General features: G+C 39.7%; 1 protein-coding gene across 1 annotated transcript in view; it reads right to left on the bottom strand.

The window, feature by feature from the left end:
* The window catches only part of CARF (calcium responsive transcription factor), a 26,913-nt gene extending 12,645 nt beyond the window's left edge, over window positions 1-14,268 (bottom strand). The window contains exons 1-6 of the mRNA XM_010022314.1: window positions 14,158-14,268; window positions 11,662-11,883; window positions 10,441-10,561; window positions 8,047-8,176; window positions 6,894-6,978; window positions 2,394-2,583 (exon numbers count right to left, since the gene is read on the bottom strand). Coding sequence (XP_010020616.1) covers window positions 2,394-2,583; window positions 6,894-6,978; window positions 8,047-8,176; window positions 10,441-10,561; window positions 11,662-11,883; window positions 14,158-14,268 — 859 coding nt within the window. The remainder of the gene's footprint in view (window positions 1-2,393; window positions 2,584-6,893; window positions 6,979-8,046; window positions 8,177-10,440; window positions 10,562-11,661; window positions 11,884-14,157) is intronic.
* Window positions 14,269-18,412: the final 4,144 nt, after the last annotated feature.

Raw genomic sequence — 18,412 nt, 5'->3', positions numbered from 1 at the left:
TTAAACTTGAAAGCAAGTGACTTCATCCAGTCAGACCTCTAACAAAAGAGGTAACAGGCACAGCTTTAAAGTGATCAAGAAAGGAACGTCTTCCTAATTTCTTCCACGTCCTGTTTAGTTACCTTTTGTTTATAATTCATACATTCCAGTCTGCAGGCAAGGAGCTGCCTATACCATGAGTGATAAAACCAAAACATTTTAAAGTATCACAACAGCAACATAATGCGTTTCCATAAGATATCCAATGATTTAGTGTCTTAGAGTGTGACATTAAAAATAAAATAATAATTAAAAAAAAAAAAAAATCAATAAAGCAATGCAAATAAAGAAAAAGTTAATTTACAAGAGAATGATGTATAACAAACATACTCTGTCTCTTTTTTAAAAACAAATCTAAAATCAAAGATTTAGGATTGAATAGACTTCAACAGCTGTCCTGGTTTCAGCTGGGACAACGTTAATTTTCTTGCTAGTAGCTGGTACGGCACTCTCTTTTGGCTTTAGTCTGAGGACAACGCTGATAACACACCACTGTTTTAGTTGTTCCTAACTAGTGCTTACCCTGATCAAAGCCTTTTCAGTCTCTCATGCTCTGCCAGCAAGGAGGGGCACAGGAAGCCAGGAGGAAGCACAGCCAGGACACCTGACCCAAACTGGCCAAAGGGATATTCCATACCATAGAATGTCATGCCCAGTATATAAACTGGGGGGAACTGGTCAGGAGGCACCAATGGCCTCAGGGATTGGCTGGGCATCGGTCAGTGGGTGGTGAGCAGTGGTACTGTGTATTAGTCCAGATGCTTTTCAGGGCACAGGAGCTTATTCCTTCCTCTCTCCCTCTGGTTATTTTTTCTTTTTAATTTATTAACTTTTGTTTCAGTTATGAAACCATTCTTACCTCAACCCATGGGGTTTTACCTTTTTTCATATTCTCCTCCCCATTCCACTGGGGAGCAGGGAGGAAGTGAGCAAGCAGCTGCATGGTACTCAGTTGCCAGCTGGGCTTAAATCACCACACAGCTTTAAACTAGTCCTTGCTAATATGAATCAAGGTATTTGATGGTGTCCTTGTTTTACAAAAGTATCCAAAACTGTTCAAAACTATTATTAACAATAAAGATTTTGATGGTTACTGCATGTTTTACACTATGGGGAGCTACTCAGCTTCTCTGTATTTACCCACAGCTGAAGCACAGCAGGAAAAGTATTGCAGACTGGTACCACTTACGCAAAAGGGGTAAATTCCTTGAGAGCAATACTTACTGTTATGCACAGTTTAGAATTCAGCTATCTGGGATTTAAACTGCTGTTCAGTGCATCATGTTTACAGCCTCTGCATTACAGGTGTGAAGGATTTTAATGAACGCTTTATATCAGAGCGTTATAAACTGAACTTATTGGGAAGACAACATGTTAGATATGTTAGATATACATAATGCTTCTTTGGGGGTCTGAGCAAGGCAAAAAATATTACAATTTACTAATATGAATCTCTATTAGTGTACAACACTTTAAAGGGAAAAAAAAGACGTGTTTTTGCTCTAAGTATCTTACTGAGAGGAAACTCATTGATCAAGCAGCTCTTACAGGAAGCTAAAGATGTCTCAAAAGCATTCTGGAGAAAACTTAAAAGTGTAAGTTGTTTAGAATTTGTTCCTAGCTTTCTTATACCTCAGTTTATGGCTGAAGCTTTAAAACTGGTGCTAACATTTCACTTTTTCAGTTACTTTCAGAAAAAAACAACCAAAACAAACAAACAAACAAAAAACCAAACCAAAACCCAAGCACATAACCTACATTCCAGTTATTCACGATCTTTATGGAACAGTTAAAACCTGGTCATTTAATATCTGAATCATAATTTCACATATGCACTGCATGAGCTAAATATGTGATTCCCAACCTGTGAAATCTGCACATTCATTTTAAAACCCAAAAATCTGTCTGCTGAGGTATGCTCATGTGTATTTTGTTCTTTTTCATTTTTTTTTAAAGGGTGCCATTTAAGTAGTATGGAACAAACTCTTCAAAGGATCTCCAAGTTAGGCAAGAGTACTCGAATAAGCTCTTACCCTTATAAGAACTTTCATATCCTGACAGAGCAGACAGGACCTCCATCTAAATATCTCATCACAAAAACCCCCATCAAATAGTACTTAACTAATTTATTTCTCAAGAACAAAAGGAAATAATCACAGTAAAACATAACCCTGTGGTTTCAGGGGAAACAAGCTCCATCTGACTGTGTCACAGAGGTGCTCAAGCTGCTCTTTTTGCCTGCTTGTGCCTTGACTTCATCAGCACTAAGGAACACAATAAAGACCCTTCCTTATGGCCAGTTGGCACCTAATGTTGAAATTTTGAAAGCAATTATTAGAATAAAAGTTAGTTACCTGCATTGACAAAGGGGATCCCATCATATGGGACATACTGAGATTTCCACATCAACCGTGTGGCGGGTTTGGCTGGGCTTGGAGACTGGCGCGTCCCCCACACACTTTGTGTTTGCTGCTTGTGTAGCGTTAGAACACTCTCTAATTCTGTCTCGCTCACACAATAGCCGCGGTATGAGTCCCCAATTTTCTGCATGGAAAGGAGGTGAAATAATAGGATTATTCACCCTGCTGACTGCTGAACATTGCACAAGAAAACAAATGCAGTCAGGGACCCTGGCAGGTGAGGACACAGGCCCAGGTTTTTGGCATGTCATCATTTTTTCCCCACACTAGTATCCTTATGAATAGATTTACCACAGGATCTAACAACAGAGCAGTCCCCACTGGGGTCAGGAGTTTGCCAGCCCTCCAAGATCCTAAGTACACCAAGAACACCTGAAGAGATTATAGCTACTGACAAGTCTGATTTCTACAGGACAACTTCACTCCTGTTGTTTCCCCCAATGCACACTTCAGTTTCTCCTGAACAAATTTGTCCTAAGCAAACATTTTCACTTGAGTCTCACTAAGAATTGCTCAAGCATTAAAAATTGTCAATGCATCTCCTTCAACACACACACACTGCACTGAGCTAAAGCAGAATACACCTGCTTATATCACCAGTAATTGCCTCACCTGCTTGCTGCACTAACTTCAAATTGAATGTCTTACAGAATACCCCTCCTAATCTTCAAGGCACTCTCAATTCTCAACATTCCACAGAAATGCAGTATACCAGATTCGTCATGTGCAAACTGATGACTGTTCCAATGAACTCTGCCAAACTGCACACAACTCCAGAAAAACAGCATCTACCCTGACTCAAAGTAAAAAACCAAACAAAACCAAAACACAACAACAAAAAGAGCACAACTGGCTGACTTTGCAACATCCCCTGTGACAGCTGTTCAACTACTCAGAGCCATCACAGCTGGTTCAGATCTACCAGAGCCAGCCAGCAGCAAAAGTACTGGGACAGAAAAGACCTCTTCAAAAGAATTCTTAGTGCCAAGCTCACTTCTGTTCCTATGCAGCTCAGGATCAGGCTGACAAGCAGCTGGAAGTAACACCAGAGCAGTTTGCCAGCTCAGTCTTACAGCATATCTGTAAGACAAATGCATGGTGAATGAGACCTGTATTCTGATGGATATGTTTTGCCACCTTCAGTGACAGAGCAGCCTGTTGTTTAAATAATACTGACAACAAAAGCAGCAACAGAATCTGTCCAAGATTATTATCGCACAAATACTTCAGTGACAACTTCATAAAACTTGCCTTTTACCCAAGTAAAACAAAACATCTGTTTTTAGCAAGATCTAAAGTCAGCAGAGAAGAAACACCTTGTGAATGAGCTGGGCCAGCACGGTGTTGCTGCTAGGTCAAGCCCAAAAGCAGAGGGTTACGTATCCACCGGATGCATGAGTCATTCTGAGATACCAGTTGCTTGCTCTTCAGCAGCTCACTGCACTGCAAGCATACTGCTCCAGCAATTACACCTATGAGTGCACTCACACAGCTGTGGTGAGGAACAGAAGTTGGCAATTGTTCAGCCAGAAATTAGAAATAACACTTCTGTCCAAAACTTGATCTGAAAAATCCAGAAGCAGCAAAGCAGCCCGAGAAGTACCAGAAGTACCTTCTTCACAAAAACCTGGGATGCCACCTTTCACAAGAGGGATTACAGTACCACTCCATATAGGGAATAATGCATGACCAGCATTTTTCTTTCCATATCATGTACCTGTCACCAAAAATAAGTCACTGACCTTATTCTAGGGAGATGACAAGACTGATAAAACTGTTGTGATAACAGCTAAGGCACTGGCTCATATTCTGGCTTTACTTCTGCACTAGACCATTTTCCTAAAATGGGTGGGAGGGAAGTAGGGTGAGAAGAAAATCGTGCAGTACATAGGATCCCTGCTCTCTAGAGGCTTACAAAGTAGGAACAAATGGACAAATGAGACCATCTGTTCCAGAAAAATAAATTAACTTAGCTTTGTACAGTTGATATTAATGACACTATTTTAGTATGCTGATATATGCTGGAAATACAAAAGATCAGACCATTCAAAACTAAGTAGGTTATAGGAAATAATTATTTATTTAAATCCACTTTTTATTAGCAATTTAATTATCTTCAAGTAGTTGGATACTTTCCAACCCTTTAACTCCAGTGAAGCTTCAAGCCAAAAAAGGAGCAATTTCTTTCCTCTTCTTGGCCTCATCTCAGCAAGGGTACATAAAAGCTTACACTGAAGCACACACACCAAGACTGCAGTTTTCCTTGAGTGAGCCACAGCAGCAGGATACCAAAGGCATTACACTGTAGGCATGGCAAGTGTGAGCTGAAGATTTCAAGGCAGTCAGTGAATCAACACTAAACACAGAGCTTAGTGCTAACGCTGGACAGCTGCAGCTTTTAGTGCTCTTTGCCTGCCTGCAGTACTAACTGCCACAGGAGTCACTGCCCTTAGGAACACAGTCCTGGCGAGCTCCCTGGGATGTACAATTGGCAGCATGCACCCAGGCTATGCCATGGCTTCACCTGCTGCCATCTCCTGTGAAATTCACACAGACCTCAACACTGCTTAAGTTTGTTTCAGTTCTGGCAAGTGATACTGTGAGTTGCTGAATTTACCCACATCTCTAATAGATCTCCCAATTCTAGTTACCAGTAACAAAATCCTGTTACCAGTAACATAACATTTTGCAAGACAGTCACACCTGAAAGATAAATGACACCTCAAAATGCCATTGTCTCTAGTCTGTGCCCATAAAGGGACACATGCGCCCGAGAACTCTCCAGTGGATTTACACTGCATAACTGAAACTCAGCAAAGCAACTCTGCTGATAACACAAGAAAGAAGAGAATTTGGGTTATTCCTCCTGGGATGGGCTGACTCTGTAGGGAGAACAGCAACAAAACATTTTTTAAAATAACAGGGAAGATTGATACATACAGGTCATAGTTCTGCTGAACATCAGAAGCAGATATTCACATCCTCAAAACACATTCAAACAGACAATATTTTGATTTCCTTTTCTTTAAAAACAACTCTTATAAATGCTGCTGCTGCAAGTTTTAAACACAGCAGCTGAAACTTCTAACAGACTCAAACAAAGCAGATGGTAATACAAGTCCTCCTATAATATGAAACCGACAATAAATGATTCTGGTAATCTACACAGGTGTTAAGACAGGAAAGTATGTGTCACATAGTGCTAAAATCACAGTAATAAGGGTTAGACTTCCTACTGTACTTTAACAGCTAACTGGCCAACCGAATTAATTGACCCACTCTGTGAAAATGGTATCTCCACCATGAATTCATGCCACTAATTTTCTGACCACTTCATTTTTAAGTGGATATAATAGTGGACAGTGTATGAAATAAAAGGCATATATAAAAAAAGAATTTTTATATATTAGTTAACTTTAAAAATATTACTATTTTAAAAATATTTCTAAGTGGGTACAGACAGAAATTAAATTTCTAAGTCCCCGCAACTGCAATTTCACGTTATCAGTGGCCAAGCCAACAGCAAAAACCTCACTTGGTAGGGATATCTACAGAGGTGAATCAGCTAGAGAAAGCATGAGTTTTCCTTTAAAAAAGTATTACAGAGAAAATAAAAACACATCTATCAGGAAGAGTCTGGTAGCAGGAGGAAGGGGGAGGTGATCTCAAGAATCTTCCCATCTCCTCCCACTTCCTTTTAAGTGATTTATGATGCATTTTAGCTATTGATATCATCCCAGTCATCAGAACAGTTCTCCAGACATCTAACAGTACGCAGAGTTCTGTTTAGGCCAAAAGCCAGCACAGGGAATAAAGACAGATCACATTTTAACAAAAGAGAAAACAAGCACAGGTACATGCTGGTACAAAAGAAAAACAAAACCAAAAAAGAATCAAAAAACAACCCCAAGCCAACCAACCTTGAGAATATCTAAAATATAAATCCTCAATAAAACACTGACATTAAGGAGCATTAAGTCTCAGACTTGACCCTGGTGAGTCACATGGATTCTGATTTCTGTGTGACAACACAAACTAACACGAACACTTGCAGGCTTAGGCCATTTTATTCTTAAAGGATCAATAAGGGCAACAAAACCCAATTTGCTCAGCAGAAGTCAGCAGAGCTTGCACTGTAGTTCATGAGTGAACTCTAACGCAGCAAACAATGGCTCTTCCCAGCACTGCACAGCATCAAGATTTCAGAAGCCTAATTTTTGTTTCAGGAGTTGTTGATAGTCAGTTATTCTAGCATTTCCAAAAAGGAAGGTATTCTATAGCATTTTATACGTTTAAACATGCCAGTAGTACCAGCACTATTTCACAATACCAGGAAGCTTGAACACAACTTCTACAACTGTCAATTATTCCCTTCATGGAATAGGGAATAGATCCAGATGATAAAACATCAAGTCAGAATTCTTTGCAGCCCACCTCACAGTTCCTGAGACGGCGTGCCCATGAGGGTGTATTTGGTGGCAATAGCTGGAGAGGGATGGGAAAGGGATCTTCCACTACCCTGAAAAACAAAAGCATGTAGTAGAAGTCTACACTGACATACAGGAAAGCGACCATTTAGTCTAAACTGCAGGTAACATCAAATCAGGGCACTATGTTGTCTTGGGTTCAGCTGTAACAGTTTTTCTTTTCCTTCTTCGTAGCCGGTGCAGTGCTGTGTTTTCAACTTTAATCCCAGAACAGTGCTGATAACACACCGATGTTTTAGCTGTTGCTACGTAATGCTTACCCTGATCAAGGACTTTTCAGTCTCTCATGCTTTGCCACTGAAGAGGGGCACAAGAAACCAGGAGGAAGCAGAGACAGGACACCTGACCCAAACTAGCCAAAGGGGTATTCTATACCGCAGCACTTCATGCCCAGTATATAAACTGGAGGGAGTTACCCAGAAGGCCCAGATCACTGCTTGGGTTGGGCTGGGTATTGGAAACAAGGAGGAAGCAGAGACAGGACACCTGACCAAAACTAGCCAAAGGGGTATTCTATACCGCAGCACTTCATGCCCAGTATATAAACTGGAGGGAGTTACCCAGAAGGCCCAGATCACTGCTTGGGTTGGGCTGGGTATTGGTCAGCAGGTTATGAGCAATTGTACTGTGCATCACTTGTGTTTATTGTTTTCTTTTCCTTTTCCTCTTTTAGTTTCTTATTCTCTCTCCTTGTTATTTCCTTTATTATCATTATTAGTAGTAGTTTTGTATTGTACCTTAGATACTGGACTGTTCTTATCTCAACCCATGGGATCACTTTCAACTCTTGGTTGGCAGTATCAGTGTCTCTTTGCAGTAATTTCAGTAATTTGCATTGTTATTTTAAATGCACATCTACTGCTCTGGTCAGAATATATCCAACTATCTCTGGAATACAGGTCCTTTAATTGACTTTTCCATGCTCTGGCACATACAAAAGCTGCCTGGAAACACAGTTAGCTACAAATCATTCACTAGTACTGAGGGTTCACAACCTCTATTCTAAGGTAATTTTCTGATAACCATTGCAAAAACAAACTGCAACAAAAGCACTACTAGCAGTGGATCAAAGACGTTCATCATTTTAACTCCTGACCTACCTGGTGGTTGTTTTTTTCGATACGGTGAGAGATGCCTGTGGATGTAGAATGTAACTGCTTCCACTGTCTGCTATAGCAGCCACTACTACAGTCTGCAAGTTCCCATCACCACGCTTCTCTTCTGAAACATCTTTACAAAAATAAAACAGCCTCCTGGTTAATAAATGAACTCAGAAAGGGGAAATGACAAGCAACAATTAAACTCTGTGTTGGCAAAGCAAGCATTTTGACATATGCAATAAGATCTCTAGACGATAAGGTAGTTTAACAGTTGTGAATCAATACTTAAACTCTAAGCACACATAGAGAGATACACTTGATAAGGTTGTTTATCCTCAAGGACAAATCATGTCACTGCTAACAAAACCTTCCACAACCAAGCAAACAATCGGAAGAACCTGTACATGACTCTGCTTTACATTTCCTCAAAACCTTATAGGATTGCACAACTATTTTGTTCAGGTGCAAATCACACTCTGATTGCTTTTGAAATAAGAAAAAAGGAGATTACAACACTGCTTTGTACTTTGAAAAGAAGGCCTAAACTAGAAAAATAGGCCTCTTGTAATTGAACCTGACATGCTGTTGGAACAAATGTTTTAGCCTTTCTTCATAACAGGGAGCAATCTGTAAGCCAGAAAATACTGTTAGAACGAAGGCTGTATATATTTTGTTAAACAAAAACACAATGGAAAACTGTGAAGGCAGACATTTGACACTTCGGTCTCAACATAAAGAAATGGGAGCTCTCTTTATAAGCGGGATTTTTATCCCTCAACTATGAAAGCTTCTTCCCCCCATTCCAAGAGAGGGTGATAAACTATTGTCTAAATACAGAAATTGCTCCACTAGAAAGTTTGTGCTGGAAGATTCCCAAGTGTGCACCTCACATTAACACCACTCTGTTTCAAAGCTGAGAGCACTGGTTCCTCTACACAGACGTGCCCTTAAGACACTACAGTCTACTCTGAAGCCCTATGCCATTTCATGCATTACCACCACGTGCAGGTAAGTGAAACTCAAAGGCCAACAGTCCATTTTCCTTTCCTTTTAATCTCCATAGTAAATCACTAACAAGTCTTCCTGTCTTTCAAAGATAAATAACTACAAAGTGTTTTACACAGTATGTCTCTAGAAAAGAAAAACCAAACAAACAAAACCACAAAACCCCCTACAGAACATGTATTCAAATACCACAAAACTGAGCTATTTGCAAAGAGAGAAGAGTGTTTAAGATGAAAAATGAGAATACAAAAGTACTATTTGGCACTGCAATTTATTGCCTACAAAAAGTAGCAGCAATTCTTTAGTAACTAAAGGCTCACAGTCAGCTTAAAGTCACATAAGATGACACTGTAACTAAACAGTGGTCTTACCCCTGCAAAAGCAGGTGGAGAGGAAGAAAAAAAATGAGCATTAGGTTAGAAGCAAGCCTTTCGATGCAAGGTCAGGAACCATATCCCAACTGTAAGTGAAAAGGGCTGGATCATGACTGAATCCCAACTCCTTTTTTTTCTATCCACCCAGCATCAGGACTGTAGTCTCCTACCTTTGAGCTCTCATTGCACGGAAGCACTTAACTAGTCCTCAGATTTTGAGAATTCGCTTAGATTTTGAGGACTTCATACAGAAAATGCAAAGACAGTTAAAAAAAACCCAAAACCTTGGAAAGTTTAACAAAATATGACAACCTAGTTCTCAATCTTATTATGTGAATAGAAACGAGTACACAGAATTTTGCCACCCAGCAAGGCTTGCAGATAAATAATGCATTCAGATTTCAGTATGTCCCTTTTCTAGGGAGAAGCTTAAAATTTGTGCTTCTAGTTGTGCATCTCACCACTTACTTAAAATGCGACAATTAACATACTGAGGGAAGTGAACTTAGCAATGAAGTGAAGGTTACATCTCATTTTCTTCAACGGAAACCAAATTTCTACCTAGGAACTTCATTCCTGGCTTTGCAAAAGATGCATCATCACCAGTGATCTCTGGAACAGACCAGAAGAACATTAGTTCTTCTGTCTGTATTAACTACTTCACTCAAAATTAAGTAAAGAGTGAAGATTTGAAACTGATAGTACAGCTTTCTGACTTGGCACAAACACCCTTATTAATGGTAAAGACGGCAAGAAGCAGTTTGTGCTTGATATCTCAATCTATCCATCATATATCTAAAGTATAACAGCTTTTATTTCATAAGGCTTTTGCCCAACAAAAAACATGGTGTGTGGGGTGCCAGATTCGTAATCAGAAAGCAAATTCAGTTAAGTATGTATGTTTGTCTTGTAACTGATACGGAAACAAATATAAACAAGATGCTTAGAAAGAAATGATGCAGCATATGTTTAGTCACAGGAACAAACACTCTCAAGTCCCACACGTTAAACTCACCCTGCGTGCTGGTCACATCCAGAAGTTGACCTTGAGGAATAATCACTTGGGCCATTCCTGGCTGGGCAGAAGGAATGACATGCAGCACCTGTCCATTTTCTGACTGGCTGGCAACAATCATCTGTAAGGCAACCACACAAAGGTATGAATGGCATTAGTTTGGACAGTTATCATCATGCAGCACTACTGGGTTTGCTTATTACCAGAACAGGAAATATTTTGGTTGCAATTATAGCATATAAATTAACTTGGTTTCATATAATAAAAACCCTGCCTATTTACTGTCTATTCCTTAAAACTACTTTCCCTCTTTTACAATAGCCCTTTAATTAAAGAGAAAAAAAAGAAACAAACCCTAAACCTTATTGGATTTTACAATGAATTACACATTAATTTCAATCTTACAACACTATTTTTAAAGACATTAAAAACCTGAAAGCCATCCGTGGTTGGATTCACTATGATCCCATTAACAGACTAGCAGAATTAATCACAACATATAAAATTTTGACCTTTACTCCTAAGAAACTGAAGTCTATGCAAAAAATGACAGAAGAAAAGCTCCAGGACTTAAAATAAATAAATAACATCTCCTAGAATTCTAGAAAACATATATGACTCCTTATGGTATATTTTCCCATAATTATCAAAGACTTGTTCCCAACAATGTTATAAAACCTAGAACAATGTAAAATGTCATCTTGTTTCTGATTTCTTACACTTTAAATGGTTGAAGTGTCTTTAGTGACAGCACAACACATGCCAACCAAACCTTCTGGGCTAGAGTTACCTTTTTACAAAGTAAGTGTTAAGAATTACAAAGCAATGTTTTAAACACATTAATTGCAGAGAGGTGGGAGGGAAGGTGAGACACACAAGTTAGCTTGTTGCTAATATTCTAATCCCCACCCAGAAAACAGAGACACTTATTTCAGGGAATATAGGTAAAGCAGCAGCAGTAGAAGTATGAGGTCTCACACAGTAACATCCAGGCTTGATAACGACAAAAGACATAAGTTGTTTAATAAAATTAGTAATGGTTGGAGACAGGATTTGCCTATCTGAGGATGAACAACTGCAGCATGAACTGAACCATTGAAAAGTTTCACCTTGTTGCTAAAGTCCAAATCAGCTGTTTTACAACAAACAAGCACTTTGTGAAAGAGTTTGACAAAAAGCATCCTTGCCTGTGACACCTGCCCTGTTTTCAAGCACACTCACCATCGGTGCACTGGGCCCTCCAGGGGGCTGCAGCTCATAGAGAGGCTGCTCACTTTGGTCCACCACGTGGGACTCTTCTGTGGAGTGAGGCTGTGGCTGGGGTGGCCGTGCAGGCGCAGCTGATGATGGAGAGCTGCCCGAGAGGCGTACTGCGATGGGCAAGGCTGTGGGAGAGTCACTCGGTCCAAACAATGGATCCCTGGAATCCATGCAGGTTAGATGCTTTCACAGAGGAAAAACAGTAAAATGTACTTTAATCTTGAGTAGCAATTTCTATTAAAGGAAAAAAAAAAAAAGAAAGAAGGAAAGAAAAGAACATTTAAAACCAGTGTGCTGTACTGTATGTTCGGAGGGAGCTCTCATTCTTCTGATCAAGAAGCTACCAGGTAAAACTACACTTCTAGTTTTGTTTTCCATATCCCTGATGAAAATGTATTCATATTTCTGTTTCCTAGAACAAACTCTCTCTATTAAGGGGAAAGAAAATCCCTTGTGCCCAAAATCTGTTTCCTAAAATGTCGTGGTTCAAGCCCAGCCGGCAACTTGGAACCACGCAGCCGCTCGCTCACTCCCTCCCTTTTCCCTCCTCCCCCCGCTCCCAGAGGGATGGGGAGGAGAATTGGAGGAATGTAACTCCCATGGGTTGAGATAACAGCACTCCAGTAACTAAGGTATAATACAAACCACTACTGCTACCAATAATAATGATAAGAGGAATAACAAGGGGAGAGGACACAACCGCTCACCACCCGCCGACCGATACCCAGCCTGACCCGAGCAGTGATCTGGGCCTTCCGGGTAACTCCCCCCAGTTTCTATACTGGGCATGACGTGCTGTGGTATGGAATACCCCTTTGGCCAGTTTGGGTCAGGTGTCCTGTCTCTGCTTCCTCCTGACTTCCCCTCCTCTCTGGCAGAGCATGAGACTGAGAAAAGTCCTTGGTCAGAGTAAACATTACTTAGCAACAACTAAAAACACGGGTGTTATCAGCATTGTTCCCAGGCTGAAAGTCAAAAACACAGCACTGCACCAGCTACTAAGAAGGAGAAAAAATGACTGCTGTAGCTGAACCCAGGACATAAAGGCATCTCGAATCAGTCCTAAATGAGAGAACTTATACCAAGAACAAAACTGTAAAATATCCACCAACTTCCTTTGACTCCAAAAGAAATCCTAGCTACTACTCCACTTGGCCTTTAGATATATGTATTTAGCTATGAAGACAAAAATTTCCATAAGCCTTGTTAATTCCTTACCACAGAAGAAACATAAGCAACTCAAACCCTCCAATTCAAGCCCAAGAATTACATAGAGCAAGACCAAGGACCAGATTTTGCATGTCTCAAAAACTATGTACTCAGAGCTTATTCTCACCAAGCTTGCAGAATCAAGGTCTTACAGCACATCCCATTTTGATTAAATTTAAACCTTAAGCACAAATGTCTTGTTGAAATTCTGACAACACAAATATTGAACATGTAAAAATAACTGCAAATAGGCAGCCCACATGTATAATATCATGACAGGCTGTCATTTGGCCAATGCAAATGACACTTGCATGCTGTTTGTGGTATCTCTTGCAGCAATCACACAATCAACTCTGACATTTCTGCTACAAAAATTTGTAAACTGTAAATCCAAAGAGTGGGGAAGAATGTTTCTAAATTTAATATTGAAGACAGACCTGAGCCAAATAACCTCAAAAACCTTGCAAGAATAAATCTTCTGTGCTAAAACTGTCTATTGTAAACTCCACCAGAAAAGTAGCAAAAAATAAATTGCACTAGTTGTGTTAAAGACACTGTGCAGAGACCATAAGCATGCTACTAAGTCACTACCCGAATCATATTTTGTCTTAGCTGAAGTAATCTGCAGAACATTTATGCACAGAAATATCTCTGATTAGAAGTATCTGGCAAAATTTGGTAACAAATACATTAAACACTCCCCTTCCCCAATACCTACACCGACATCCTGTGTCTGGATTATTTGCCATTTGGTCACTAAGCAATTTGACCCAATTTTCGATTCATTACCCAACTCTGTCATGCAGCCATCTTGAAGTAAATTACATTTGTTTTAAAGTGTTATAAAACAACATATAACGAAATGAAATTACTATTGTGAGTCTACAGCAGGAAGCTTTGGGAAGAAAACCCAACAGATTCTGAACCCTTTTTACTCCAAGGCATGTCATCAAGTATTCTTTTATTAAAGGATTTTTCTAACACAATAAAACATATATTTCTTCAGCACTGTAACAGGTTCTATTAATATAATTACTAAAGGTTGTCGTTACATGCAACATCTGGATATTCATCAGTTCAAAAGTGAACAGCACAAGAACCCAAGGGAAGGAACTTTTGTACTTCTTAAAAGACACAATGTATTACTATAAAGGCAGGGAAAACCCACTTGGATGAAATAACATACTACAGATTCATTACAGAGAATGTAAAGAAAGCATCTACGAAGATAGGGCATTCATACCTCACCTGAAAAACCTGATCGTTGGTTTCTGATTCTCCTGTACCATTACAGTTGCCTATGAACAAATCATTAGATCCTTCCATAGCAATGTTATGGTCAGCTCCATTTTTTTCCATTACAAGATGACCTGAAAAAGTTACAAAAGTTTATTTCAGCCTTCCATACTTCAGTCTCAACCAAGACATTGCTGCAGGTTTTTCTTTTGTCTTACAAATTTAGTCTTACAACTTCTAACACCATTGCAAGCTAACAGCAAAGCCCTCAAGAAATCCCTGCCTGTTTATCACTTTATTACTCACTGCAGAAAAATTTCGGTGTTGCTCTAGGAGTATAGTTTAGCCTCTTGTATAAGAATTTGCTAGACTTGCCTTTGCACACACAGATACAAAACACACATACACATTCATGATTTAACCTAAATATGTCCACAAGTGCTCAACTAACAACCATACACATCTAGAAAACACTCAATATTTAAAGATATGCCAGGATTGCTTTACAAAAATATTAGTCACCTACTTCCATTGATTAACAGGACTTGTGTCACCCAAATCTGTCATGCAGACGTCTTGAAACAGATTACATTTGTTTTAAAGGGTTATAAAACAACATATAAATGAAATGAAATTACTAGTGTTAGTCTACAGCAGTAAGCTTTGGACAGGGAAAATGCCAGCTATTCTAAATAAAATTTGGCATTCACCACATGATGAAAGACAAAAAGACAGAGCTCCTGGTACTCTGGAGTTCTACCTCCTGTCCCAAAGAAAACTACTTCAAGGAGCTCAGCTGCCCACCATAAACCATCAAGCAGAGAATATTGGACAGTGAATTGCTACATCCACAGGACACCCAAACAGTATACCCTTTAAAGGGGTGGCCAATCCCAAGCATTCACAAGCAATGAGACAAACCCAACAAATTAACTTGGCCTCTATTTTACTAGAGTACATGTATACTAGACTACACGCATAATATGCCAAACTGAATAAAAGAAAACTTAATTCCTGCAGTTTGGGGTGAGGGAGGGGGAAAGGCATTCAGGATTTTTCCCTTCAGTAGTTATTTTAAAGATAGGCAGCATTATATTAGCACGTGACTCCTATCAGCTTTATCTTCTTCACTACACCACATAGAAGGTCCTGAAATGGGCCTTCTTGACTGTGCTATTTGAACTGTTTACAGCTGTAGTAAGGTGATTGTAAAAGGCTAGAAAATCACTTGAAAAGAAATGTACAACCCTTGAAGGACAAATTTATCTTGCTTTGCAAGGATACGAAGGACCACAGGCAAAGTCAATCTACATCTCCTTGGCTTTTGAAGCTGAACGAAGCATCCAGCTGATACAAACAACATTGAGAAGTTAAGCTGCTCATATGCTCAATACACTAAATACTTTAATCTAAAGCAGTTTTATTTTTCCATTCAATTTTCAAGCGATAACACTCCAAAACCAAGTTCCAAATGAAGTTACCTCATGTTCACCAAATACTTTGTAGCTTTGTGTCTGAGAACAATTCTGAGACTTTCAGTTAAAATGTCTGAAGCAGCCTATGAAAATAAGACACAAACTGGATTTCCTCATCACTCAACCATTTTCCCTCAGTTAAAAGATGTCAAGAAGATACGTCAGTTTGCCAAAGCAGCACATTTAGTTCTCCAACATAAACTGAAGAGGTTTGTTCCAGAGATACCGATGGCACGTACCCTGAGCATGCTGGAATCTGGCTACAGAACACAAGGATGGCTGTACTGGGACAGACCAACAGCCCAAAATCCTGTATCTAACACTGGTTAATGATAAAGCTCAGGGGAAAGATTACAGCAGTAGGGCAAATATACAGTGATATTTATCCAGTTTCCTCTTACAAGCATCCCAGAAATTGCGGAAGTTTTATCTTTGTGTTTAAAAAATCCCCATGGTACATTTTTGCCTGTGACGTTGTCTAACCACTGCTCTAACCCAGGCACACGCATCAACCTGCATAATGAACTCCATGGTTTAACCGTCAAGGTTCCACTAACTTCAGTGCCGTGCAACCACAAACAAAAAGATGGTTTTTTGTCTTAAAGAAATATACTTTTACAGATACTTAAAAGTAAATTCATAGGTAATTAATTTAATAGTTGTATTAATATTGCTAGCAGATTCCCCAAACAAGACAGTTAAATTCAGTATACATAAATACGTGTGGATATTTTGTCACGAATAATTAACATAGATGCAAGTACCTCTTCTTTTCATATACACTTTACATAAGCACCACAAATATTCCAATGTAACACCAGCATATCCCACATTTAACAAGGGGCTGAAGGGAAATATGAGAGTTTAATATTAGTGCACACATCAAACAGACAGCTCTCTATGTCTGAGCTTTAACCCAAACCACTCTACAGGCTGCCCTCCATGAAGTCTACCACTCCAAGGCAGTTTCCAACCCAATTAGCACATTTTAATGCCATTGCACCATTTCCTTTGCTCTGCCTTCATTTGGGAAGTACTCTGCTCAAAATAAAGGGAAAATATAGCTATTGCTACGCTTGGTTTTACTCTACAAAGAGAGAAAGCAACCACAAGCAGATGGAATTAACCATCATGAGCGTTTTATGCAGGATCTTCAAGACAGCAAACATGCACTGCAATCTAGCCTACAATTACCATCTGTGGTTCAATTCCACAGACAAATGTGCTGACAGTTCAAGATCATTTAGCAAAACACAAAAGGCAGTGAGATTTCCATTTATTTAGCCATCAAGGATTGCCACGCTAACACAGCTGTCAAAGCCAGGGGCATCTCTTGCATTCACTCTGTCCTCACTGACTTGGTATCTGCAGACAACTTGCATAACATCAGGAACTGTAAACAGAAGCAGGATTTCCATGCTCACTCTGAGGTGAACAGCTGCAATCCCCTCTCTCATCCAGAAGCCCTCCTACTGATTCTCAATATACAAACTTTCAAAGACACCAACAGACAAGTCAAACTACCATTGCTTTAAAAACCTATTATTGACCAGTCACACCTCTGCTCTGTCTTAAGGCAAAGTATTTGATCTCTGTTTTCTTATCTCCAATCCTTTATTCTACGTAATACCTATACCTACCACCTACAAGCAGTGGTCCCTAAAAATACACCAGTTCTAGACTGACATAATTGTAAGGCCTCATATGAATGCTTATTTCTACCTTCCCTCGGTTATGAGGCCTCCTTGTAAAGTCAACACGCATCCAGATCCCACAGGGAAGTGCAGCCTTTCAAAATCACAGAACTAATTATTTTAACACCAAGTCAACATTGCAAGATTTTAGTTATAAGAAACCTAAACTGTAAAAAACAGGTAAGTCTATTATGGTAGTAAGTATATTCTACCTAGGAATACCTGTCTGGGCAGGAAGGAGGCAATTCTCTTAGCAGTTTTCAAGCTTCAAGTCTTCAATGCATACCCATTAAAACCAAAAGTAAAACAAAGCTTGACAGTGCAAGTTCATGTTTTCAGCAATTCTGACAGCAATATTCCCCACTCGGGTTTTAATTTAGACTTTCTGATGGGAAATATGTACAGTATAATGCCCCACCAAGAATCTTTTTTGGGATTTCCATTAGATGTTTAGAGGTTGTATGTAATGATTTAAGATAACTGCAGTGCTCTCTGAAAAAGCTACCTCTGACGACATATCTCTACCCTCATTATGAAGAGCATGGGCTACAATGAAACATAACAGGGAGGAAATTAGTGCATAGCAATACCCTCAAATAAACGAGTTACAATTAGCTTTACATTAACTTGTACCAGGTTTGAGATTTAGCTTCTCCCTGTCACTGAAGAGCAGGCGGATACTGTTAAGAATGCACAGAAGATCTGGGGACTCCTGCCTAAAAGGTTTCCCCAGTTGTTTTTGTGCAGTTAACACAAGTACCTGGAAAACACACCTGTGTCGATTATGCTCACCATGTTAGACCTTTTAATTACATTTAAGAAATAGATGAGATTTCAGAGCCTCACAAAACACCTGCCTGCTCCAACAAGCTGCCCCAACCGGAGTCACCGCACAGGGAAAGCTCAACTGTGCCCCGAGAGGCCACAAGCAACTGTCAGAAAGGCAAGGGAAAAAGCGTACCTACAAACCAAGCACGCGGCACGTACTCCCACAAGCAGCCTCCTCCCGAAAAACCCAATTCCCTCACAGCTTCTTTTAAAGCCCACTGATGTGCCACTTCACATGCAAAGAAACACAACCTACACCCAGACGGTATC

The sequence above is a fragment of the Nestor notabilis genome, unplaced genomic scaffold, assembly GCF_000696875.1.
Source record: "Nestor notabilis isolate BGI_N333 unplaced genomic scaffold, ASM69687v1 scaffold13529, whole genome shotgun sequence".
Taxonomy (NCBI): domain Eukaryota; kingdom Metazoa; phylum Chordata; class Aves; order Psittaciformes; family Psittacidae; genus Nestor; species Nestor notabilis.
The sequence above is the reverse complement of the archived record's forward strand: the minus strand, read 5'-3'. Positions and strand labels throughout refer to the sequence as shown.